We start from the raw sequence: 27,145 nt of genomic DNA, 5'->3' as shown, positions 1-27,145 counted from the left end.
CGAGGGACGCCCGGCTGCGCCCGTGATCGGAGCCCTGGTTTGGGTCCGAGCGCGCGGGTGCGATGCCCCGAGCGCCAAACACCGGCGTGAGTGCGCGCTTCCTAGCGCTGCGGAGAAGAGCGAGCGAGCGCCTCTCCCTGCAGCCCCCCCTGCCCCAGTGCGGGAGAGCAGTTCTGCTGCCGCCCTGTGGGCTGCACGGTGATTTGGGGAGGGGGTGGTTTGGTTCCCCTGGCTTTAACTAAAGTTTTCCTGGAAACCGGCTTTCAGAAGAGTACTTCGCGCGTTTGTCAAATACTTGAAAATTCTCTATACGAATCGTGTAGCATGACCCTGTAATCCAGCTGAGTACGCGATGGACATCGCACGGATGCGAGCCTTTCTCTCTCTCTCCGTATGTATGAAGGCATACGTATCTCTTACGTAAAAACACATTTATCTTCTACAATAATCTGGCAAAGATGAGCGCCTACAATCAGGAGAACCAGCGTGATGATTCCGTCGGTCTCCTCCGGCAAAAGAAAGGAAATGCATATCCTTAATAAGCGCTTCCTTTTAATCATTTACCTCAAGGGCTTTATTTCTGTTACCTTGTCCTGCACTTACAGTAAAACCTGAGAGATCAGATTTATCAGTTAATAGTTGAGGCTCCTGTACTTTATTTCTAAACACACTTTAGAATATTTTACTAATGGTTAAAAATTAAACACAAATCTAACAACTGACATTCAAAAGAATCCCAGCCAGAGGAATTTGTCTACAAAGAGAGAGAAAATTTCATCATGCGAGTGGTCCCGGTTTTCTTGGTTTTCTTGTCTCTCTCTTGGTTTTGTGGATCAGAGGTAAGAATTTATTTTATTGTGGCAGCAGTCTTTTTTTAAAAAAAAAAAACAGTTAAAAAGCAGTTTATTGTTATAAAAGCAAAACCGGTTGATTTTTTTAAGTTTCCTTTCATAGTATTTGTGTTTCATACATTTGTTTTAGCCCAGCTTGAATGTTTGAAGCTTGCTATTTCTCTTTCATGTATTGATTCTATCTGGGGTTTATGCTAACAGGCTTCTGGAAAAGATTTTAATCGTGATTCTATCCTAAACCCAATCTGCAAACATGGTTGACCACAGAAAGGTGCTGCAATTTTCCCTGCCCCCCCCCTTTTTTGAGAAGTGAGATTACAGTCTTCTAACACCGCAACATGGTATTTCGTACTGCCTGAAGGTTTGCTGCGGAATCTCTTCTAGCAGAAGTGTCCCAGAGAGTCCACCTGGGCTGAACGTTCAGCGTGCCCCGAGCCTTTCAGAGAAACCCTTAGATAAAAATCAGCACCTTTTGTTCCTATTCAGCAGAAATGCCTAGTACAATATGGGTGTTATGCCAAGCTGGATCTGGCTCACAGTTTGGATTCTACTGACCTGAGAACAGCAGGAAGAATTTAGTAAGATTATACAACCGTTAAAAGGGGGTTTATTGGATTAAATTCTGTCCAAACAACATCCCCGCTGACATTACTATGGCCAGGATTTCTTCACGAGAACTTTAAACTTCAGCTCTGTTGATTCAGTTGACCCAGTCAAAGCTGATAAATCACATTTGAGAGCTAACTTTTCCCTCCCGTTTTTATGCGAAGTCCACCCATATATATTTTTCATGTCTCAACATTCTTCCTACCCATAGATCTTAGTAAGCAAAAGCACTCAGCCAGCAACAAAGTCACCAGAGAGCTGCACAAACGCAGGTGTAGAGTCACTCACCTAGAGGCAGTCGGACGGAGGGTCAGAATCTGTACTCGCAGTCCAGTGATGACCAGCAGCCACATTGCAAATCCACTGCTGTGCAAGATACAGGAAAAGAGCTGATAAGGAAGGGCACTTAATTTTCAAATTTCTTTAAGAAACTTGTTACTTCAGCAGTCACAAGGTGAAACAATTAATTTTAGACTTCTTTCCTTCTAAGTAGTTCATAAATATTTACAGGTGATGTTTAAACCCAAAGCCAACAAAGCCAATAAAAGTCTCAGAAAAAAACAAGTTGCTAATTTTTTTATTTTTCTGGTGTTTAAGTCCCCTTATGTTTTGATTTGCTTACAATCCCATTGCTGTGGTGTGTTATAAACCATCGGCTTAGAAAATATTTATCATCTGCTGTGCAATTCAGCTCAAGTTTGAAGAGTAAAGAGTGTATAAAGTTTGTGGGAGACCAGTAAGAGTGCAGATCACCCCAGGTGAATGATCCAAAAGGAAAAAAAAAAGTTCGGAAACTGAGAAAGATGAGGTGGCCAAAGGCAAGGGAACAAACACTATAAATGATATTTAGCACCTTTGTGCTCGTAAGATAGGAAAAGGCTTATGAATGAACACTTTGTTGAGGTCAGTAAGGGCATCTGCAGAACTCGGTGCAGTTCCTAGTCTTACTCCCTTTTTTTTTATTTTTGTGCCTTGCAGAATGCAGCATCTAATGCTGAAGAAAACCAGTTTCAGCAGGTTGAGCCTGCCCAGCCAGCTGAGCAAGACACGTACCTCATAGGAGAATGCTTAAGCAACCAATACACACACAAGTCCTGTCAGAAAGTTTTTTGTCACCCATGGGAACGATGCGTGGAGGGAAAATGCCTTTGTAAGCTTCCCTACCAGTGCCCAAAGAATGGCTCTTCGGTTTGTTCTACCAATGCAAAGTACTTCCATACTTACTGTCACCTGAAGAGCTACGAGTGTCAACATCCCGAAGCAAGGTTTCTGCACAAGGGAAAATGCATGTCTGAAGGTATTAACACCTCCCTTTCCAAAATGTACCGATCAGCCATTTGTGGCCAAGGAGATGCTTACTATCTACAGCTCAGAAAGTCTGTTCATTTCCTTGCACTAGTAAGAACATGAAACAGAAAATGAGAAGTCATTGAAAATGGGCAGTATCTGTTGATTTTTCATAAAAATAAAGTGATTGACAGGCCCAGGTCACCCTGCTGCTGGTAGGTTGCTCAAATCGGGTAGAAAGGGAAGAACTAGACATAGGAAAGAGCTCAAAGGTTTCCAAGCAGAGTGTTGACTATGGTGGGAGGCACAGCGGGAGAGAGCCTGCTGAGAACATTAGCAGAGAGGGTATCTTCTGGAGAGGGACAGACCTCACAGGAGCAAGAGTCCAAGGAATGGAGTCAAGCTGCTGAGGTGTGTGTGGGAGTGCATGGGGAGAAGGTAAGCCATGTTCACCACAATCACCTTCACGCCGTGGATTTCATCAAAACAGAAAGCTATTGCCCTGCAAACCAGTGACGGTTTGTGCACTGACAAGCAGCTGTTTGTTCTCTCCTGCTTTTTAGGCTGCACCAGGCTGCTTTGTCAGCTCGACCTCCGTCTTGAGTGCAGGGAGAAATGGCTCCTGCTAACTAGGCGGGTGGCCTCTTTTAGCAGTAGCAGCTGCTGTTCCTACTGGTCTTCCAGCCCCACCTCCACTGAACGCAGCAGGAGCAGCAAGCTGGGCCCAGGGCTCTCCTGCCCGGTCTCTGTCCCAGTACCATCCCTCCCTTTCCCCACAGAAGCAGCAGCTCAGCCCATCGCCCTCAAGGTGGCAAAATTCGATTCTGCCTATTCCACTGAAAAGGACCGGAGAGGCTCGGTATGTTCCTGGTGCACTCTCTATATGGCTTCACTAAGTTAAGCTGAGGACCTTAGCTCCACTGTAAACAGCAAGGTTTTGCTACACAGGTAATAGAAGCAGGATCTGGCCATCTCACTTGAAGAGTTACTGGTTGGTTTTCAGAAGTCCTCTAATGAAAGTCATTATACTAAGATGCAACCTTTCCTCGGTAGACCTCCAGGTACTCTTAACATGGTAGGAACCATTACCCTCATTTGTCCTGAAACTGGTATATTTTGAAAAAGTGGCAGGCTCAAAGCCACAAAGTCAATCCTCGGAAAAATCAGGAATAATACCTGAAGCCTCTGATTCCCAGTCTACTGTTCTTTCCATATGAACTTTGGCTGTCAATACAAATTAGTCCTGATTTGTTTCTGTGCTGTCTTTCCACTAGATACATCTATATAGTATGATTTTACTTGGGGATTTTTTTTATTTCTCTGTTTTTTTAGAAACATTTTCAATCTCTGTGGGCCAAGGAGATTCAAGTTTGCTTCGAGTAAAACCTGTGAATCAAATGAATGACATTTTTGTATGTGATAGTGAGTGGACTATGAATGAAGCAAACGTGGCTTGCAAGCACCTTGGCTTTGAATTGTAAGTTTGGGGAATTTATCTCTGGATAACTGCAAGGGATCTGTAAAAGTAGCGATGCTTACATAAGTGTCAGTCACAGTCCACCAACAGTTAAGACAGAAAACTCACGAACAATATATTGGCTACAATATTCTGATAAAGCTTCTTAAATTGACACCTGAGAGTGAAAGCCAAAACAGATTTCTGTGTTCTTTTACAGATTACAACTATACAAACCATAATTGTTTTACTTTTAAAATAAAGCTGAAGACCAATGCAGAGGTTTTCTCTCAGGTCTGTGTAATGGAAAGTGCATAGATGGACCATCCCCAAGTAGCTCTGAGCAATAACCTGTATGCTGAGAAGTTTCTTACGCTAGCTGATAAGGGGGCACAGCTCTGTTTTGCCACTTGCACCAGCCAGCCTAACAAGAACCAGACCACATTTTTTTTCTTCACCCCTTGTCCCCGCTGCCATTGATTGCTTTGGCCCCAGGGATGGCTGAAGCCACACAGAGCTTGTTCTTTTTCCTGTGACCACACTGATGACCCGAGTTGCACATTCAGCTCCTCATAAGGAGTCAACTCTATATCCTGTACATCATAATTTACACATATACAACTAATTTAACCTAGTCAGGTAGAGCTGCCTCCCCAACCCTACCTGAAGACTAAAAATACTATTGCAGTGCCCTAAATTGTCCCCTCTAGGTGAGAAGCAAGTATTTCCTAGTCTTGATCAGTATCTCTTTAGATAGCAGAGAAGGGTTTGTCCTGGGACAGAGCATTCAGCCCTGGAGTCGCATTGTAAGCCTCTCTAGTTACTTACTTACTCGATCCATATTTCTTTAAGGTAGGGGACACACTATTAGGAGGATACTGCTCAGGTAAAACAAAGGGAGATAAAATTTATTAATGCCAGCCTTGCAGTGGCCTGAGCTTCCTCAATATGCATTGGTTTTGATGACATCAAGGATACTTGACCCCATGCAGGATGGTTTCCAAATTATGGCTCATCCGTGTCCACACAGAGATAGAGATCTGAGGTTACAAGTTTTGCTACATAAGGAGATTTTTCTATCCATCATGATACACAGTGACTGTCATAGAGTTACATATGGATTTAGGGACAGTTCTATGCAGCAACTTGCAAAAATTAGCACTTTGTTTTACTTTTTCTTCTGAAGTAAACATCTCCTACTTACCCCTAGACGATTCCATGGGAAGTCTGCTCTTTTTCTTAGCCATGACCAAAATTCTTTAACACTGACGAGAATCATATAAATTCTAAACAATAAAAGCAGTGGACAATCCATTGTGAAATGATATAATTTGTTATTATTATTTGTATCTTCACAGAGGTGCTGAATATTACCAAGCCAATTCCAGCATCACAGAATCTGCCTTAGATTCGCTGCACTGTCTGCAAATAACTTGCAGGGGCCTAGAGACAAGTCTTGCTGAATGTCACATAGAGATGAAATCAAGAGGTAGTAATGAGGGATTTGTTAGCCTCCAGTGCCATGAAAATATCAGAGGTTAGTAGGTTTTTTAGTTTTATATCTATTTGGGGTTCTTACATTTTAACTTTATTTTAAATAATTAGGACCTAGTTTGCTGAACTCTCGGCCACAGCAAACCTGCACTGAAACCTTTTGCGTTTTTTAAATAATCCTTTTGCAGACTTTAAGACAATTGAGGTAGTCTTGAGTCAAGACAGTCTTGAGTTTATGAGTTTGGAAAATCACTGTTGCTCCTAAAGTACTTTTACAGATGTTTCCCAAAAGTAAATATATTTCACCCATGGTTCTGTTTGTTCCCCCATCCCTTCCAAGGATACCAAGGTATATTGTATCCCACAAGTCTTGTCTCTCCCGGGTTAACTGGTGAGGAGACAGGTGACAACCTCCTACTCACTGCTTTGTTATGAGGGAGATCAATTAGGACACTAGTAGCACTGTAGCCAGACAAGCATGACTATAGCGGAACTGCTCGTGTCTTCTGAGGAGTTTCGGGACTCCTCAGTTTCTCACTGATATAACGGGAATCAAGTCCTTGTTTTGACTTCTAACAGCTTTCTATTCTCTGTAGTGGGCTTTCTTTGGCACTGATAAGCATCAGCCTGAGATGCTGCTGGTTAGGAGAGCTATGAATCATCTCAGGTTTTTCTTATGCCACAGAAGTAGGAGTTCACAGACTCTTGATGACTTCCTTCTAGAGGGGGAACATCCATCATCTTCACCACTTGAATCATTTACAGTGGGTTTGAACCAATCATTTCTGGTTTAGTCCTTGTCTAGAAGAAATGAAGTTCCCTTTTGCCAGGCTACTGCAAGTTGGAGGAGGAAAATAAGTGGTCACATTGAAAGCTTGATGAGAAGGCGATTAAAAGAATAAAAGATTCCTATTCACATGACTGGGCCCCAGAATGCCTACTGTTGATAGGCCAAACTGCTGATAGAATAAAATGCCCAAGCAGAGTATTTCCATGGGCAGTTGTGAACCTATAGACGTTTCCACACTAACTTCATTTTCATCGTGCTGCACAGCTTGTTCCGATGGTGAGTTTCATTGTGTCAACAAGAAGTGCATTTCTCTGAATAAAACCTGTGATGGAATCAATGACTGTGGAGACCTAAGTGATGAACTGTGCTGTAGAGGTAATAATTTCCTTTATCAGCTGTTTCAAAATCATCTCAGCAGAAAACCACCCCCGAAGAATTTTTACAGTGATGTTACAGCTAAAGTCTCTTTTCCAATAAGTCACTACGTTAAAGCAATCAAACCATAGTTTATATATATGCAAATGCAAAAAAAGTAGACATAATGTAATTTTTTGAAGCAGGCAAGTGATCTCTGAGAATGTGGACTTCCTCGGAGGATGAGGAAATACAATGAGATTATTTAGGAGGCTGTATTGATACAAAAAAATGAGCCATGTTAGAATGAAAATGTATTTTCAGTTGGGAGAAATCAATAGCAATTAAACAAAGACACTGTTTTTCCAATGAACTACCTTTAAACCAAAGTAAGATCTCTCAAATTTATTACTAAAGCAAGATTATCCATAGAATATCTGTGAACAGTTCCTGTCACATTGCTTGTTCATGAGCAGTCATTCTTTCAGCATCTGCAATTCCAGCTGTAACAATTTTTATTAGAAACAAGGAATGGATCTAGCATGACCTGAATGCAGAAGAATACTTTCAGAAATTGGGTTTCAGGTGCCAAACGGTAATGTGGGTTACAAATCCCATCACTATCCCTAAATAACCTTAATTTTGTAGTTTTACAATTGTCAGTAAATTTCACCCGATACTCATGCAAACACAGTCACAGGGATTTTAGAAAAAAATAATAAGAACCTGTGGCTTCATATATTTAGAGGACATTTATTCAGATTCCACTTGACCAAATAGTGCTGTTTCAGCTGTACGGGTTGAAAACAATGCTTCCTGGAATCAAAAGAAGTATTTCAACTGAGTTCAGTGGTCTTTGGATCATATTGGGATATCTGGATACTTTTAGAGAACTATCTTAGGTTTTATTAAAGACATATATCCTTAAATAGTAGATTGACATAAGATTATAAAGTAGCTCAAAAAACCCTGCCATAAATTCAAGCACTGCTTTGCTTTTGACAACATACAAAGTGATCATGAGAATTAAAAGGAAGGCGGTTCTCAGGTTTATAATAACTTTTCACATAATCAAGAATTTTAGAAGAAATAAGTTATTAAATCCAGTATCTTCAAAATAGGACTCTGATTCCTAACCTTGCATTTAGGAATTTAGCTCATTCAACCAAAAGCCAGCTTGGACTCTGATTTAGAGGGGGGGGGGGCGAAATTTGACCCAAGCATCAGAAATTCCTCATTTGAGATGATCAGTAATGCTGGCAAAACTGGAGGTCCTTTGGCTGAGGTTGAGTGTGGGCATGTGTTGTGGATGAAACTGGTAAGGAGTGATACCAAGTCTAGAAGTACAGTACTGAACTGGTAACAGAGATCCACATTTTTTTAAGTCCTAAAACTTCAAGACTGTAAAATGAGGAGAGCCAAGTATTCATTTCATTTTACACTTACAGAGCCTGCTTTTGTGACCTATTTATGAACAGCCAGGTCCCCCATAACAAGGATATTATATTGTGTATATTTTTAAAAGCTCTCTAGGTATGTGAGGTTGCTGAATCATATGATCCTGTGATTTACATTTGTAATTCTCCTGTGTTACAGAGTGCAGAGACAACAGTTTCCACTGTCGGTCAAATATCTGTATTCCAAATAAGAATGTCTGTAACAAAGAAATGGACTGCCTCACAGGAGAGGATGAAGCTCGAGTTCTCTGTGAAGGTTGTTCAGACCAACAAAGATGTTTTTGTTTCTTTCCTTTCATTCTGCTCAATTATAACTAGAGACCACACAATGCATATTCTTAAATTATTTAACAGATTAGCAAAACCAAAACACATGCAAGAATTAGTCTTCCCAACATTATGTTATGCATAGTAGGAAGCAAAGGTTCTGTAATTTTCCTCCCTTTCCTTCTAGAAAAGAATAGCAAGAAAACTAAAGGAAGGAAGAAACAGATGATGTTTTAGGAGGCTTAAGGCAGATGATGTCTTTTGCTTACGTGGCCATCTATTAAACTGGTACCCCCTATTTGTGAAGAAAGCGTAGACGGGGCAGGCAGGAATATTTTCCTCACAGATGAGGAATTCAACTAGTTTGTCAATATAATAATTCTTCTGCACTGTTTCCCTCACTGTTGAAAAGATTTTGTTTTGAAATTAGAATGTTTTTCCTTGCTCTGATGAGACACAAAGTCTAAAACCAAAAAGTAAACACTATTGGTAGGTGGTAATTGGTAAAGGTAAACTGAACTCTAAATGTAAATATTATGTCAGTAACATGAGAACAGACCCAATCCTCAACCTCCATTTAGGAACTGAATTCAATGGGCATTTTGTTTGAATAAAAGCTGACAAACCAGATTCAGGAAGCATTTAATTTACCTCTCATGTTGAATACCCTCCCTTACCCTGTTAAAGGAGGCACACAGTACACAACAGCATCATCTAAATTGGAAAAAAAAAAAATCCTGTTACCTAATGCTCCTTTGGGCGTTAGAAAGCTCCAAAAGGTTGATGGGGCAGGAGGAGGAATTTCTGTTGTTTCCTGGTGGAGGAGAACGGGATATCACTTTAGAGATCAAAAAACAAAAAAAAGGCCATTTCTCAGGGTTTCTTTGCAGAAGTGCTCCCTAGGCATGGAAAGCAGAGTAGATGTCATGTAGTTACGAATGACTATCTGCTGGATGTAGGTCATTTGTAGGCTGAGGCAGCCAAAGAGCGTCTAGTAGGAAAGGACGCGGCAGGCACCAGGCTGAGAAAGTATTGCTGTGCATGTGAAATGGTATGCCCTTATGCATTTAAAACATGTACCACGATTTTGGCACACAAACATATATTCAAGTAATAGCACAAATTTAAATGTTTGCCAATATTTTTAGTATTTTGTTATTCTACTACAGGCAAAGACAAAGGTGCTGAAAATCACAGTATGGATGAAGGTAAGTGTAACTAACCCTCCAAAAACAACAGCATACCCTCTGATTAGTGGCTTTCTAGCTACCAGCCAGCTGGCCAGATCCAGAACGCTCAGCTCTTTGGACTTTGTGATTTAGTAGTATACACTCTGGGCTTACTGTTTGTCTCACTTTCCACTAATTTCAAGAATGCCATAATAATTCATCCTGGCTGAGGACCCACATCTGCATGTTTTGGCAACTGGTGGAGGTAAACTCTCAGCAAATCTAGGGGAACTGCTTTAAAATTATTTGCCTGAATGCAAGCAGCAGTGGAAAATGAAAAGAAGTACTGTGATGCCAAGACACAAGCAATTTTCAAAGCAAAAAACAGATGCCAAAATTTTTGGTCTTTGCTTTCCTGCTACTTCAGCTACTGGCATATTCACAGCACTCAGATTTTCAAGATAAAGGTAAATCTGTCTCCAAATAGAGAGAATGGATACCTGAATTCTGAGACACATTTTTCCTTTTTGTTAAAGAAAGAAAAATGATAAAGACACTTCTTCCCCAAGTACCCTGCGGTGTTACAAATCACACGTTAACTCGACGGAAAAGAATCGTAGGCGGAGAGACTGCAAGAAAGGTAAAAAAAAAAACCTTACCAGATATGAGTTCATTCAGCATCAATTTAAATGGGCATTATTGTCCTTCTGTTAAAACGTGCAGAAATAACAAAATCAGCTACAACGCTAATTTCATGTTTTGCAGCAGTAGTGGCATTGCACCGAACAAAAGTAAAGAGAAGCACAATTTATAAAGTAAAATACGGAGTTGCAAAATTAAGCATTACAGTACAAGTACACATTGAAAATGATTCCGCAAAATACTTAATGCTATAGCTAGAAGTAACAATTCTGACAAAATGGAATTTGAATTTGTGCCTTTGAAACAGAATACAGTCAAAAATGCTATACTCGATCGTACCAGGTCAGATTCTACATCTGTTTCTCTGTCTACAAGGGGTTTCATGACAGAAAGCTGGAGGGAAGTAGGCATTGCACAAAGTCAGAGGACTGAACAAAATTACTGCATTTTAGAATATATATCCTTTGTATCAGATGGAGCCCAATTCACAATTTCTGGATAGCGGATTTTTTATTTACAATCAGATATAGTCAAGGAGATACCTTGAAGTGATACCAAGAAGTGTGTTTCCCTTTATGCACTAAAAATAGTACAATTACTATGATTTCACATCATTTGGGTGTTTGTTGTTTGAATAGGGTGAATTCCCTTGGCAAGTGGCAATTAAAGAAACTGGCAGTGAAGGTGCAACAGTGTACTGTGGAGGGGTTTATATTGGTGGCTGTTGGGTTCTGACTGCTGCACACTGTGTCAGGTAAAAACAACAAACTGTGAAATTATTTTCTTCTTGCAAGGCAGAAAGATTGATTTGGATATTATTGCCCTTCTTAGCTACCTGTTCGCTAATTTCTATTTGCCTATTGAATACACTGACTCACCCGCATTACCGATGGGGAGGATTCAGAGAAAGTAGAATATTTTGGGCAGTGAATAGGAAGATGAAAAAGTAGTGATGAGTTTGAAGAGACACAGCATTCTTCAGTCAGAAAGTAGGCAGGCAGGAAAGGTTCACCGTAACCACTTTGCCTGAAAGGGAGATACAAGGGACCTCCTCTCTTCCCCATCTCTACCTTGAGGAAGCCCAGGATCTGTTCCTGAGAATGTCCCTGGGGTCACATATTCCCCAGAACAAGCAAGAACAGACAGGAAGATTTGCCAGTCCCAGCATCCCATCCACATCTGCTCACTCTTCTTTCACTTGACATCAGAGAGGCATAAACGCCCGCTTTCTCTTTGTCACAGCACTAAACACAGAGGCTGGCCTTTAGTATTTGTTTCTGTGTTAGTTGCAGTACTCAGCAGTGTCATCTGCCTTGCATTTGCTACACTTCAGAAAAACCTGGATATCGAGTGCAGAAAGAAACTCTATGTATATGATATGAATTTTTATTTTAGAGAAACTTTGATGAAATGCAAACATTTACAGCTAGTTGAAATGTACAGTGCTTGTGTTAAGTACCAAAACATATTTTATTTCACCGTTTTTTTTCCAGGGCAAATCGAGTTCATCTGTACCGTGTCTGGATTGGACTGCTGGATACAATACGGTATGACAGAGAGACAGATACTTTCAGACTAAAACAACTGATAATCCATGAAAATTATAATGCATCAACTTACGAAAATGACATTGCTCTGCTGGAGCTGAGAGGTTATGGGAAAGGAGAATGCTCCCTGAAATACAGCACACCTGCCTGTATCCCCTGGTCAAAGTATATGTTCAAGGCTGGTGACAGATGCAAGGTTTCTGGATGGGGACTAGCGAAAGGTATTTGCTTCAGTACTTACTACAAGAATGTATTGTATCAGTCGTTTTCTAATTGTGGCAAGCTTTCATTTTGAAAAGGCTGAAGAGTGGTTGTGCACAAAGCACTCAGAAGAGGCTGAGTACAGAAAATGTAGGCTGTGGTTCCGCATTTGGCTATCACTGTTGGTTCTCTTTTCTGTACTGCTTCCTCTGCTGTTTCAGCCGCTTAGTAAATTCATCTGGAGGACATCCCAGGTTGAAAACTACCCTGACAATAAGAAATGTTCCTTTTGCCAATCTAAGATTTATATTAGCTGTGGAGACCTGGTAACGATATCTAACAAGTGGCAGTTAGTAGCTCACAGTGGCCCACAGTCACAGCCCGTCCTCTGTCCCCTGCCCAAGAGGATTTGAGCTGCAGCCAACAGTTAGGAAACTCGGCACATCTTGTCTCAGCCGTGTTTGAGTTTAACCCGGAGAAGGTTGCACCGAGACAGATAAGCCAAGTGTAATCACGCTTTCAAAGATTTGGGAAGCATTTGTTTTGTATCACAGTGATTACGGCCTGGCGTTGGAGCTACCGCATACTGGTTGCGAGGCTTCTCCTGTCCGTACTCAGTAGCAGTCCATAAAGCAAATGCAAAGTTGGGAATTACTAGCAAACAGACAGAGAACAAAGCAGAGAATCTCCTTAACCTTGTGAATACATAGTTCACCTGTATCTTCAATATCTGGTCCACTCATCCCAAAACGACAGAGTAGAATTGGAAAAAAGGTAACGAGGATGATGAGAGCCACATCTCCATTTCATAGAAAACAATATACCAGTTTCCCAGTGTCTGAAAACCTTGATATGGAAAACGCAGAAAAAAACCTGAGGAAGACAAGGAAAGGGAAAGGGTGAAAATGTCACAAAGTGAAAGTACTGTATTTAACACTGCAATTAAACTACTCTGCTTTTATATGGGCAGTGTACTGCAATTTATCTGGGGTAAGTGTTAGTGGCAGTTTAAGGTATCTGGTTTATAATATTGAAGATTATATTCTGTAGATAAGCAAATATATAACTTTCAATTTATGATATTAAAAGTGTCTAATATGTACTTACGATTTTTTATTTAGAAAAGTTTATTCTTTTCTTTTCTAGGTTATACCAAACAATATATCCTCAAGTGGGGCAATGTTAATTTATTTCAGAATTGTTCTGAATTGTATCCAGGACGATTTTTTAAACAAATGGCATGTGCAGGCAAGCACCAATTTTCTTACTATAATTTCTCTACCATCAAACCCACTGTTTATAAGGCCAGACATACTGGCTGGGAATCTTTTAGACTTGTGAAAGACAATAAACTGATTGCCACGGTATTGCCATTAGCAAAATGCTAGCCATTGGAGCCTAGATGCATCCAGCATTATATATCTATTTATAAACAGAGTTAAGATGACAGTATGCCAAGTTTCTATGATTATGTGGGCAAATTTCGGCATGCAGTTTGGGTTAAGTTTTCTAAATACACAAGCACTTTACAGCCCACTGAACTTCCTACCTTTACTATATTTGATTCTGATTCAGCAACATATTTAAGCAAATGCCTGTCTTAGAGCACATCAGTAGTCCCGTTGACTAGAATGTGACTATTCATCCGCTTAGAAATTTGCCTCTACCACACTGCACGCCAGGAAAAATACAATTAACTTTTCAAACTAAGATTAGTCTGGCCAGGAAACTGGTTGTCACTCCTAGTACTAAAATAAGGATTTTGAATACACATTTTGTGCTTCTCAAGTAACAAAAGGTATTGCCAAATACATGACTAAAAGAGCAATGAGTATTCAACTTACAGGACAGACAGTTTCAAATGTTCTTTAAATCAAAAAGTAAAGGCAATATTTAAACAAACTACTTAATGAGAAAAATAAAAACTGCATATAAAAGCCAAATGATTTGTGGTAAATTCAGCATGACATCTATAAGATACTGGGTTTGTCTACTGTGCAAGTTCCGTAACTTATCTCCTTGATCTTCAATGTATTTCAAGTGATCATACTTTACCAGGAGGGAACAAAGACAGGATCACATGGGACAACATCACAAAAGGGGTATCTGGGGTTAGCCTCCCCTCCCTGATGAAAATACAAGCTTTGGCTAGTATCCACGGGAGGTAGTTATACAAGCAAATATTAATTAAACTGAGTAAAGGCAATAAAATCTTGTTTTATAGGATTAGTAATTCCAATGCTGAAAAGTTCACAAAACTCTTTCTCAGTAATGCAGGGGTTCAAGAAAGAGGTTACATTTTAAAAAACTTGGAGACTCGCGCTTAGTACGGGTTCCTTCATACTAGGTCAGTCAACCAAACAGAAAAGTGTAGTAAGGGTGTTAGAAATTAATAAACTTTTACTGAGTATATAGGACAAAGCATAGGTCATATTCTAGCTCTGTAGCAGTACTTCTGTTTATATCGCATCCTTCACGCTTAATTCATTTTTTCACAAGCACTATATTAGCTGAATTGCAAACAAGTAGTTCCGTAAGCACTGAAATTTAGAAAGAGTGCTCGCTCTTGTGCCTCAGGGCCGCTATCTGGTGTTGCAAAAGGTCCACACTGTGACCGGGACCTTGCAGTGAACGCGCTTAACAGACAGTTGCTCTCCCTCCCATCCCAGCATTCACATGCTCTCCTTCTTGTACCTGCCCACCTATTTTCATAAAGCTGGTAGAGAAAAGAATTCCGAGGTCTCTGCCTCTCTGTACAGCTCTGTACAGATGAAACTGGCCAATGAATTATTGGGTAGAGAGGACACCAAAGGCAGACATGCAGGCATACATATATTACGGTAGCTTCACTTCCATAGGAATCAGCCTACAAACCTTTTTACCTTTTTCCTCCCGCTTTTGTTGACTATTTATGAGCTGCTACTAATGATATAATAGGTAATACGGCTGAATTCGTCTCTATTGCATAGGGTAAAACAAGACTCACATCACTGACATCAAAGCAAATGAGGAGAATTTGGGCCAGCCACAAATGTAAAGAGAGGCCCCGCACTTAAAAAGAAACGAGCAGTAATAGACCGAAGAGGTTAGGAACCTCCTTTACTGGTGACCATTAGGCAATCATCTGTCAGGAAGCAACAAGGACCTGAAAAACCTCCTGAGCTCTGTTTTGTGTGCTAGCTTGTATATGACCTTATTTTTCCTTTTTATTTCTTCTTTTGCTTCAGGTACTTATGATGGCTCCATAGACAGTTGCAAAGGTGATTCGGGAGGACCCTTGGTCTGTTTTGATGCAGAAAATGTGGCATATGTCTGGGGTATTGTGAGTTGGGGTGAGAACTGTGGGGAGGCTGGTCACCCTGGCGTGTATACAAAAGTTGCCAGCTATTATGATTGGATTAGCCATCATGTGACAAGGAGTCTCATTTCACGGTATAATATCTGACGCTCGGAAAATTAAATACTTCCTTCTTATCACCCATGCAAAAATGAACACTAGTCCTTTTTTACAATCAGCAGCCATGTAACTTAGCAACAATTAGTACAAATGTTTAAAGAATATATTCTGAAAATTCTTAACACTCTATGAATACCAGAATTTTGCAGAAGCCTGTAGGAAGATAATTTTACAGTCACATGAGTCCGCAGCAAAAGTCTCTAATAAAAGCAGGGAAATTAAAATATCTTTTTCTTGTTGTTACTTTGGTTTTTTTCCACGTTTCACATTGCATTTCAATTGCGGTTGTTTATTTAATTTAAAAAGCAGTGGTTGGAAAATGACTGCACTGGCAGTATGTGAACTTCACGGAAAGGACAGCAACCAGAGTACTTTAAAGAACTTCCATCATCTCAAGGTCTAGGTCACTAGAAACTGTCAGGATGGTGCCTTGCTTGGCAGTTGATTCCTTAGGCTTACTGCAAAAGTAGACTTCAGCCCATCTATTAATTGGCAGCCTGACTATGATCATGAGATTTGTTGTAATAGAACAATTACCCAGATAATAACTGTTTGGTGGTAGTTTTTTCAGCTACAAACTCAGACAATTTTTATCTAGTTAATATACCTCATCTGATCATCTAGTTGGGGCAATTTTTGTAGCTCTAAGTTTTATTAATTTAACTGCAGCTGGTCACAAACAACAAAGGAATTTTAAAACTTGAATCTTCAACTTAAATTAAAAGCATCTTTACTATCTTAAGTTCTCTGTGTATGTATATATACATTTCTGGTATCCAACAAACTCTTGGCATCAAATAGGGTTTTACCACGTGTGTATATATCTATATATTTATACACACACACACACACAATTTATATAACAATATATAAAAATTAAAAGTCTATTATACATAGACTTAATTCTACAAAACCAAGTTACAGATCTAAAGTTAAAAATTAATACTGTCAGTCATAAATCCCCCCCACCAGATTCTCAAATTAGCACAAGCTTCCTACACCAATATACAGAAGCATGAAACAGTAATGCCAAGAGAGAACATCCAGGGCCTGATCCTGCAATGTGCAGTCAGGGGAAGTTTGGCTACTGCCTTAACTGACCCAGAACTGGACAAAGACAAGGGGCCATCAACAAAACTGGAATGATTAAGCAGAAAATCCTTCTGCTTTCACCAGTCCTCGTGAGGAAGTTCTGCCCACATGATAATCAGTAAGCACAGCCCAAAGGACCACTGCGTAAGCTACACATTTTTAGACAGCAGTAATGGTGCCTGCTATAAGAAAATGTCGGTCTATACCTAATAGTCTCACGTTCAGCAAGAGTTATGCACAGAAAGTGTGCATAAAATTTTTTGAAAGTACTAGAATTTGGTTTGTGGATTGGTACCCTCAACACAAACCTGTCAAATATCTTCAGGACCATCTTGGTCAGTTCTATCAAACTGCTCAATAGTTTTAGAACATACTTCACTGTATTCTAATTTACAAATGTTTTTAATACCTATTTTACTTTAGTCCTCTCAATTAATTATCCTGTTGAATAAATAGCCTATGTTCACACAACACAGTTGTTGTGGTGGTGTTTTTTCTATAATTCACCATAGTCTGCTTCAGACAACATTTTTACATTTTCACAGACTTTTCTTCATCTTCCAGTCTCGTAAAAAACCCACGTCAGCATGAATTTGTCATGTAAAGACACTGTCAATCACCAGTAACTAAAGTAAAGGTACAAATTACTTCTCTTAAACCCCCCCCCCCCCCAACAAGGCTTGATATTTAGGAAAGCATTTAAGTATATTCCTATACAGGAATTATTTTGCTGAATCAGGATCTTTGTAAAGTAATCACAGGGAAAAGCTGGACAGGTGTAGGAAGAGCTCCCTCTTTTGTTTGACTTAACTTCTGTAAAGAACTTTTTCCACCTATTTCTTCAGTTAACTACAAATAATATTAAATGCTGAGGCTGAAAAGAAAAAATACAGTAGAATATTTACCATGTATCTTTCTGCTCTGCCTGTTGATCTGGAAGTCTCTCAGTTTTCCTTCCATTTCCTGTTCTTCTTTACAGTTAACTTTGTCCTGAAGCCCTATATTACTGTGTTCTGAGGGATTCCACACGTCTTAAAACAGAGCTTTCATTACAAAAATTAAAACAATTTCCACATGGTTCCACTTTAGCTCATCTGTGAAGCATCTAGAATTTAAATATAAAATTAATAAAAATTTTATAATTAAAAAACCCCCACAAAACAAACAGGATGTTTAGCAAGCAAGCTCATTTTGGTCTGATTTTTCTTTTCAGCAAATCAAGACTGAGCTTTTAATGTTTAATAGAGATACTTTCATTTTGCCCTCTTTTACAGCCCTGTCTTGCACATTTGATGATGTTGCCTGAAACTGAAACTGAATCACTCACATGTGTAAAGGTCACTGGATCAGTCTCCTTCACATTGAACATCATCATAAAATTAGGTTAAAATTTTAACACTTCAAGTACATATTCCCTACTGCATTTTTTTTTTACTTCTAAACGAGTGTGCTCATTTAGAATACAAGTTCTCCCAGACTGCACCAAAGGAGAGCAGTATGTGGTTTTGGGCACGCTCCTCCCATAGGCAGCGTTTGCTCTGAGCCACCACACTAACCAAGCCCCGATGCGGCTGGCACGAAACCTGCTCTTCCTTCCATTCAGCCCCACGGCCGCAGTATCTCAATGGCTGGCTAGAAAAATCAGCCTTTCTGTCTTTCCTCCAAAATGCTATTGCCGTCTCTTTCACATTTAGCAACGCCAAGTTCACTGCTTCTAACACGGTCATCAAATTAGGGTTTTCCAACTAAAGAAGTCCTGGGGTTTCGTATTGTCCGATAGCACCGGTTCCTCCCAGGGCCCTGCTCAGCCAGCGCCACCGTGCCACACAAAGTGGCAGCCAGCTGCTCTCCCGGTTTCTATCTGGACAGGTTTGGAAAAGGTCCCCCCACGGAACAAGGGGCACCGTGACCTGCTGGAGGCGGCGGCGTTTCTCCTCTTGAAACAGCCCGTGTCGCAACGCGGTAGGTGCTAGGCCGCATTTTGCAATGCCTCCTCTTGCCATCTGTAGGTGGGGGAGAAAGGCTCTGCCCGACTTTCCCCCTTTTCCCCCTCAGAGCCATCGCTGATTTTTCTCTCTCTGACCCACCCCAACCCCTCTCTCCGACAGGTGACTGTCGGCAGTAGCCCAGGAGAAGGCGTTTTGGCCGTAGGTGGCTCGCAGCCCCGCTCCAGCCGTACTTTCGCACAAGACCGCCGCTGCCGCCCTCGCCCTCCACTCCGCGGCGGAGGCCCCAGAAGGCGGGCAGGGCGCCCTTTCTCCCAGGGCCGTTGGGCGGGGCGCGTGGAGGCGCGGCCCCGCGCTCCCTCAGGCGCGGCGGCAGAAGGCCCCTCCCCGCCGGGCAGGCGGGCGGGGGCGACGCCCGCGGGGACGATGGCGGCGGCGAGCCGGGCCGGGCCGGCGGGACGCTGCGGGAGCGGGCAGGCGGCGGGGGCTTAGCGGGCGCCCGGCGCGGCGCCGCTCGGCATGGCCCGCGCCCTGCTGCTGCTGCTGGCCTGCGCCTGGCTGGGCCCGCGGCCGGCGCGGTGCCAGGAGGCGCCGCAGACCCCCGACTGGCGGATGACGCTGAAGACCATCCGCAACGGGGTGCACAAGATCGACGTGTACCTCAACGCGGCCCTCGACTTCCTGGGCGGCGAGGACGGCCTCTGCCGGTACAAGTGCAGCGACGGTGAGGCGGGCGGCGGGGCGGGGGCTGGCGGCGCGGCCGAGAGCCCGCCGGCCCGCGGCGACCCTTGCCCTCCCGCCGGCCGGCTCGCCTCAGGCGGCCCGGTCCGGTCAGGCCGGCCGGGGCTGCGAGAGCGGGCGGCTGGCGGCAGCGCTCCCGCCGGTCCCGGGAGCCGCTCCCGGGAAAACGGGTCGCAGCCGCAGAGCAAACCTCAGTGCCTGCCTGGAGGCGGTTCCCCTGTCGTCCCCGTCCCCGGCTGCCGCAGAGGTGTGCCAGGCGGGCGATGCTCCAGGAAAGGGGTTTCTTGCCCGGCTTTTCACCGGCGCTTCAGGAGCGCCCCAAAACGGGAGGTTCACGTAGATCCTCTTGGTCTCCCTCGGCTGAATCGACTTACCCCTAGCTTACCGGGTCGGATTATTTGTTAAGTCAGGAAATTAGTTTGGTGGTGGCACCCTGACTGGCTCCACAAGAGTGGCTGGGACACCGTGACATTTCCTCTCTGTACTAGAGTACGCGCTTTTCAAATACGCTTTTTTCTTCTCCGCTCCTTTTAATTGTGGCCTCAGTTTGTTTCCGGTACCGAAACAAGGTGAAGGGTCATTTTTCAAATTAACTCCACAACCTTCCTTAACTTGGGATGCAGAATTCCCTGTCTTGCTGCGCTAGTCAGTGTTCAGGGAGATGTCACTTTAGCAGTCTCTACTAATTTAAATTTTATTAATGCTACAGTTGTAGAAATAAAAAAGATGTTTCATTCCAGTTAATTTTAAAGGTTAAGCTAAAAAAATCAGAGCACTACTGTTGCTTGCATATACAGCATAGAAGTATTAATGAACTTACTCTGAAGTACTCTGTTCTTTAATGTAATCCTACATATTGCACGCTTAACTGACACGTTAATTTTAGTAACTCAAGCTCTTTTTTCTTTAACTTGGGAAGCTGACATTAACACTTGCTCAGGTGTCTTGTCCCCCTTTTTTAAAAAAATACTTAGTACCCCTAAGTTGTAATTTGGTAATAATTGTTGATACTCAGGTGCCTGAATATATGTTTAAGTTAAAAATATAAGTGATACTGTCTTAAGCCCAACAAGTACCTGTGGTGAGTTTTGACAGTACTAAAATTCTGTGCAAAAAATGTATTTGAGGCATGATAAATTACCTTTTTCAGGATCAAAGCCCCTTCCTCGCTACGGATATAAACCTTCACCACCAAATGGTTGTGGATCCCCTTTATTTGGAGTTCAGGTAAGTATTCCCACTTTGGGGCTTCTTTGCGTATCTTTCATACGTCAACTTTCCTCGATGTGGGTGGTTTTTTCCCTCCCCCATTCTAAGGGGATCCATGTATCCATGTACAATGTCCCTGCTGTTATCAGCTCCAGCACATGCTTTGGTAAAAACACATGAAACATCAGTGTTACAAGCCAACACAGCATAAACATTTTCATCATTGACATAAAATATTATAGGGATAAAATAAAGTGATGATGATTAATTTCTAATTTTTTAACCGTGTTTTGTTCTCACTGTCTTGAAAGCGTTGAATAACCCCAACTGTAGCCCTGTGAGAGTGGAGGGTTTGGCTCCGACTCTTGCTGTCCTTACTGACGCTAACCCATTTTCCTTAATGCTAGAAAGAAAATATGGGTTAGCTGAGGTACTGGCTCTGGCTGGGATGGAGTTAACTTTCTTCATGGCAGGCTGCATGGTGCTGTGTTTGGGATTTTTGGCTAAAACTGTTGATGGTTTTGGTTATTGCTGAACAGTGCTTGCACAGCTTTGGGACTTTCTCTTTTTTTCCCCACTCTGCCCATCCGCCACCCCAGTGTAGGCTGGGGCTGGGCAAGAGGTTGGGAGGGGACACAGCTGGGGCAGGTGACGTGAATTGGCCAGGGGGATAGTCCGTCTTACACAGTCATGCTCAGCAATACAAACTGGAGTAGTGGAAGAAGGGAGGGGTTGGGGGTGGGGGTGTTTGGCTTCCGAGGTGGCTGTTGCTCAGAGACTGGCTGGGCATCTGCTTGTGGGACGTGGTGAATGATTACTTTTGCACTGCTTTTTTTGGGGCATTTTTTCCCTCTTTCATTCACCTATTAAACTGTCTTTATCTCGACCCACCAGCTTTCTTGCTGTTGCTCTTCCTATTCTCTCCTCCATTCCGTGGAGGGGGGTGGGGGTTGGCAAGCAACTCTGTGGGTGGCCGGGGTCAAACCACCACAGCTTACTAGAGGTGAACAGCAAAACACAGAGATAAGTGAATGACAGCTGGATTGATTGCATTAGTTTTTAATTTCTAACTGTTATAGTCTGTTCATAGGCTGTATCTTTCTTAATTGGAATACCAATGGGGGGGCGGGATTTTCTTCACAGTTTGACATCGGTATCCCTTTGATGACAAAGTGCTGCAATCACCACGACAGATGCTACGATACTTGTGGCAATAAAAAAAATGATTGTGATGAGCAGTTTCAGTCCTGCCTCTCCAAAATTTGCAGAGATGTGCAGAAAACACTCGGAATCTCAGAGAGTGTCCAGGGTAAGTGTGAAAAAGCCTTTCTTTTTTTCCAAGTTTAACTGAACTTATTTGGCAAAGAATCTTTGTGCAGCGCAGTAATGCCACATTTTCATAAGCTGATGGTATTGCTGAAAGATGCCTTGTTCTGTCCTTCTGTCGTGCAGCCCGGACACTTGTACAGCAGAGCAATGACACAGCGTAGGAAAATGATCAGGGTTAAAACTAACCTTGAGGGGAAAATTAATGCTTCCCATTTAGGAGTATGAATATGTGAATACAACTTGATCAAAATGCATGTATAATTCTTGCATTTACTGTAGTATAGCTGAATATTCACTGTTCTGCTGAGTGAGTTCTAAATGTCTACTACAAGTGATTACTAATAAACTAGGAAAATACTGAATTGTTTCCTTTTATGAAGTAAGATATTAGAGTAATACCTTGTTATAGTGGAATTAGTTAATGCTATCCCTTAGTGAATAAATTTTAGGTTTTTCAGTAACAGGACATATGATACTCCTTCTGCTTGTTGACCTGCATCGGATCAATACATAGCCACACTTTTTAACTTGGACAATGTCGCTTTTACAGTACGTAGTCCCACTGAGAGCAGGCAGTTTTTAGAACAAGCCTATGTTTGAACTTCTCAAATTCATTTAACTGCAAAGAAGGCATCATGTTAGTGTTTAGTGTTAGAACTGGTGAATATTTGCTCAATTCTCTTGAGCTGCTGTTAAAGATCGCAACCTCTTCATAAATTGAGATGCAAAAAGTGAGAGGGTGAAACAGCTCTTTCATCTTTCCAAGACTAAGTGATGTTTCTAACACTGATAACATTCCACATGCAATGAATTTTCTTGTTCTTTTTGGTTGGCATATGAAGAGTCTTTACTCACAACTTAAATGATTCTGTATTGGTTTGGTCTTTCATTTGACAATCTATTTGCTATGCCCAGAGAAGACTGCTTCTTTCTTAAAATCATTCCCAGTTTGCCAGAGTAATTTCTGTTGGTTTCATGTTCCATTCAAAGAGTACTTATAACTGAACTCCTCTTTGCTTGCAGCTTGTGAATCAACTGTTCAGCTGTTGTTTGATGCAGTTATACATTTAGGATGTAAACCATACCTGGATAGCCAGAGAGCTGCATGTATGTGTCGTTATGAGGATAAGACAGATCTCTGAAAGAAGATACTGAGATCTCATGGTGTAGAATAAAGTCAAAGACTCAGCTGGAATGAAGCAAGTGTTTGGTTACAAAGCTTTATGCTTTTCAGACAGTAATATATTAAACACTGACATGAATATACTGGTTTGAAAGTCACTATGATATTCTTCCTAATGTAAAAAAGAAACACGTCTTCCTTCTCTTCGCCTTTATGCCAGAAGCTTGGAAACTGAAATTAGTTTCCTTTGGTGTATGTCCGCTCAGGGTATGTTATCGTAAAACACTAGTGCCATTTTAAAGATTTTAAGAAAACTCCATAATGGGGAAATCAGAGGCGCAGAAGAGTTGTGTTGAATTCTCAGATGATTTTTAATATAGGTCAAATTTTAGGTTTACTAGCAGTCGATGCATCTGATAGATCCAACAGGAAAAAGCATTTCATGTGCGTTAATATGGCATCTTAAATAGCCTGTACTTCCATGCTTTTGGTACAATTGCCCTCAGTTCTCTCTGATGTATGCTGTCCTGTGGGTTTGTTTTTAAAAAAAAAAAACAAACAAACAAAAACCCCCAAGCCCTTAGCAAGGGTATACATCTGTGCTACATATTTCTACTTGATTCTAGATCAACCTTACTTCTGCAGCACTTTTCAGATCAAGTATGTTGATCCTTTTAAAGCTTGACCACTCAAATGAACAGTTTGCAACCTAAGGATATAATTTTGATTTGACAAAATGGTGGAATGTAGTTGCTATGTTATTTTAAAAATGAATCAAATGTTTGTTTTTCAAATAAAACATTTTGTGTTGTGTATTATATGCATAGAAAGGATATATTGTTCTAAGTTGTTGATTTATACTTGTCTTGTGGCACAATTTAGTTACCGTATTCACCTTTGCTTTCATTTAGTCCATTCTGATGAAAAGTAAAAGAAAGTTCCACAGATAGGGTCAGTATGCCCAACAAACCTTTTTATGTAAAATGCCCTCTGTGAGGCTGACAGATATTTGAGCCTGTATTTCTGTCATCTGTTCCCATGACCTCTGTGAGGCTGAGAAACATCTGAGCCTGTACTTCTGTCATCTGTTCCCTTTCTGACTTCTCTAGCTGTGTCCTGGTTTCAGCTGGGATAGAGTTAATTTTCTACCTAGCACTGGTACAGTGCTGTGTTTTGGATTTAGGATGAGAATAATGTTGATAACACACAATGTTTTAGTTGTTGCTGAGCAGTGCATACACTAAGTCAAGGACTTTCCAGCTTCTCATACTGCCCTGCCAGCGAGGAGGCTGGAGATGCACAAGAAGCTGGGAGGGGAGACAGCCAGGACAGCTGACCCAAACTGACCAAAGGGATATTCCATACCATATGACATCATGCTGAACAAAAAGACCTGGGGGGAGTTGGCGGGGGCGGGGGGAGGGCGCTGTCGCTGCTCAGGAACTGGCTGGGCATTGGTCAGCGGGAGGTGAGCAATTGCATTGTGCATCACTTGTTTTGTACATTCTTTTATCATTATTACTATTTTCCCTTCCTTTTCTGTCCTATTAAATTGTCTTTATCTCAACCCACGAGTTTTACCTTTTTTTTTTTCCGATTCTCTCCCCCATCCCCCTGGGGGGGAGTGAGCTAACGGCTGTGTGGGGTTTAGCTGCCTGCCAGGTGAAACCACAACAAGCTGAAATCACCTGATGTCTGAATTATTTGGGATTTGTTCTCTGTACTGATCTTTCATTGCTTATCTCCAGTTGTCAGACCTTAGCTAACTTTGGCGTTAGGTCCTCTGTCAAAGATTTTTATTTGCTCTCCTGGTGCCCTGATTCTGCCTTAGAAATCCACAGGAGGAGAGGACTGAAAAGTAAAATATTGCATCTGTGAACAGGGAGTAGAAACCACGCTAAAAGCCTAAAATTTACCAGACTCATGGACTATAATGTGGTTTCTCCTCTGGAAGTACTTTTATATGTTTTTTCTTTACCAGTTGTTTGTGGTATCTTCGTTTTGTTTTTCACTAGAGTTTACTGTACATGACACTAAATCTAAGTGCCTCATAGAATAAAGTTCCTACTGAAGTTCTTTGGCCATGCTTCATAGTTTCTTTTCATATTCGTGGATATGAAGTAGCACTGCAAAAGAGGTATTACTGTAGAGTTTTACAAAACCACATCTGAAGAACTTGTGGTTCCTCTAAATTTGGTGAAATTTATTTTCTGTCATAGAATTGAAACGACTCTGAATTATCTGAGATTCCACGGTTGGAACCCTAAAAGTCTTTTAGCACCAAAGCAGGGAATGGTAATGGCATTGCTTGTTTAAAATTAAAAAAACTACCACAATGAGTTCAAAACACTGTAATTCAACTAGAAGGCTGTTGAGTTGCGTAGAAACAAGCTTAAACTAGATGCTTTAAATGAACACAGAAAACTGTCACTGTTGGGAAGGGCTGGTTTTTGTTCACTTCTGTATTGACCTGTAATTATACCATGAAAGCCTTCCAGAGTTTCCTTCAAACCATTTATGACACTACAAAGAGCTTTAACACTGCTAGATAGCACAACAGTTGACACCTTGATAGTTCTGCTTGCAAACCAGAGGAAGCATTTGACTTCTTCCAGGGAGTCTTTACTTTGCATAAGCTTTTCCTGTAGCAGAAATCCTTGATTACAGTTACCTGCAAACTATACAAAATACATGTTACAAGCCACAGCTCCAACAGGAAGGCTAGGTATCACCCCCAGGATTAATCATACCATTTAACAACTTAGATATTTTTATACATATGTAAAAAATATAATACTATACATAGCAGCTCTTGGCATTTGACTCATTACTGCATGCTTTTATGTAGTCAGTAATACTCTTTAAATATTGCAGTGAAAATTTTTTTTTGCAGGTTAGTCTTAATACTCCCTCAGGCTCTTTTGCTCTTCTGGGATGATCTGAATAACAGCAGTGTGTCCACAATCAAACTCCCTTCTTCGAACTGCAGTTCTGATACATCCATAATGCTTTTTCCAAAAATACCCACTTACAGTGGAGCTACTGCAACAATCTGCAACTGTTTAAAACATGTACGTGCATGTACAACAAAAACTTCATATAGTAAAGTAAGTGGAAATGCACACCAGTCAAACACTACCTTAGGCTTCATATGTGTGATCAAGTTACTGGTAACTCATCTGAACACAGTGGCTGATTTGAGTATGCTCTTAGCCTCCAACAAAACAAAGCGGAAAAGGTGTTTGAATGTGTTATTAGGATCTAAGCTAATGGTTGGACTGGGGAACACAGCTGATACAAGTTCAAACTCTGCTGAACAGAAAGCTGTTACAGAGTCAAAGATTTAGGTTCTACAGCTGCTACTTCACACAGGATTCTTGCAGGCAGTGGGTGTAGGGGCAGCTCCACTGTGAGCTGAGAGATCTGGGATTTGCAGTTTGCAAAAAATGAATCTGCTGGATAAGAGTCTAAATGTTTCGTAGTGGAAGACGCTAAACTCTTCTAATAGTATCATGTTCTAACTCAAGTATACACAAAGACAATTTTAACAACAGTTTTATCTTGATGTAGCTGCCTACTGGCAGTATGAGGATAACAAGTCCAAACAAGGGAAAAACAAGCAAAGGCACTTAGAAATACCCATAGTTCCTTTAATCAAAAGGGAGACATCTTGTCGAAAAGATTTAGTCATGCAAGAAGCCTGTGTAAAAACAGGCCAAACGGACGGTAAAAATACCTAAAATCCCACTCTAAATCTGCCTCCATTTGTGCTTGTAGCAGCAATCTCTAAGAGTGTAGTCACACTTGAGTTTATCCTAAAGCCTACCTAGAAATAGGCCGGATAGGAAATTCAGATCCATCCACAGTACAAATCTGCAAAGCTCTTATACAGAAGGATGTTTTTTGTCATTGGCTTTGGTTTAGAAACTGTTGTTTCTTATGCAATCAATCAGTGAACAGTAAGTGCCATATACTGAAAAGGTTGGGAATACCAGCATTTGTTAAGATACCTTGGCACTCTCTTCTCAATACCTTGGTGCTCTCCTCACAGTTCTAAGATCATCAAAGAGAGCTGATGCAAGAATAGAGCAAAGCTGCAAAATTATCTACATCCAAACCTCTCAAGG

At 41.4% G+C, this 27,145-nt stretch overlaps 2 protein-coding genes across 4 annotated transcripts; both read left to right on the top strand.

Annotated features, from left to right (window-relative positions):
• The first annotated feature begins 37 nt into the window (after positions 1-37).
• CFI (complement factor I) lies at positions 38-15,807 on the top strand. Of its 3 annotated transcripts, XM_076336892.1 has the most exons (13): positions 38-391; positions 733-839; positions 2,436-2,754; positions 4,077-4,221; positions 5,559-5,737; positions 6,749-6,859; positions 8,435-8,551; positions 9,732-9,770; positions 10,268-10,371; positions 11,012-11,127; positions 11,867-12,141; positions 13,268-13,369; positions 15,349-15,807. In XM_076336892.1, exons 2-13 carry the CDS (start codon positions 780-782, stop codon positions 15,564-15,566), a joined length of 1,785 nt encoding a protein of 594 aa, XP_076193007.1. In that variant the 5' UTR covers positions 38-391; positions 733-779; the 3' UTR covers positions 15,567-15,807. The 3 variants fall into 3 exon arrangements, with proteins under 3 accessions (XP_076193007.1, XP_076193008.1, XP_076193006.1); XM_076336893.1 differs by lacking the exon at positions 733-839; XM_076336891.1 differs by having other exon boundaries at positions 38-839.
• Positions 15,808-19,135: 3,328 nt separating this feature from the next.
• On the top strand, positions 19,136-24,585 carry PLA2G12A (phospholipase A2 group XIIA). The gene is made up of 4 exons (XM_076336894.1): positions 19,136-19,340; positions 20,508-20,584; positions 21,710-21,875; positions 22,919-24,585. Exons 1-4 carry the CDS (start codon positions 19,136-19,138, stop codon positions 23,035-23,037), a joined length of 567 nt encoding a protein of 188 aa, XP_076193009.1. The 3' UTR covers positions 23,038-24,585.
• The last annotated feature ends 2,560 nt before the right edge of the window (positions 24,586-27,145 follow it).

Source organism: Aptenodytes patagonicus, chromosome 4 (genome assembly GCF_965638725.1).
Source record: "Aptenodytes patagonicus chromosome 4, bAptPat1.pri.cur, whole genome shotgun sequence".
Lineage (NCBI taxonomy): Eukaryota > Metazoa > Chordata > Aves > Sphenisciformes > Spheniscidae > Aptenodytes > Aptenodytes patagonicus.
The sequence above is the reverse complement of the archived record's forward strand: the minus strand, read 5'-3'. Positions and strand labels throughout refer to the sequence as shown.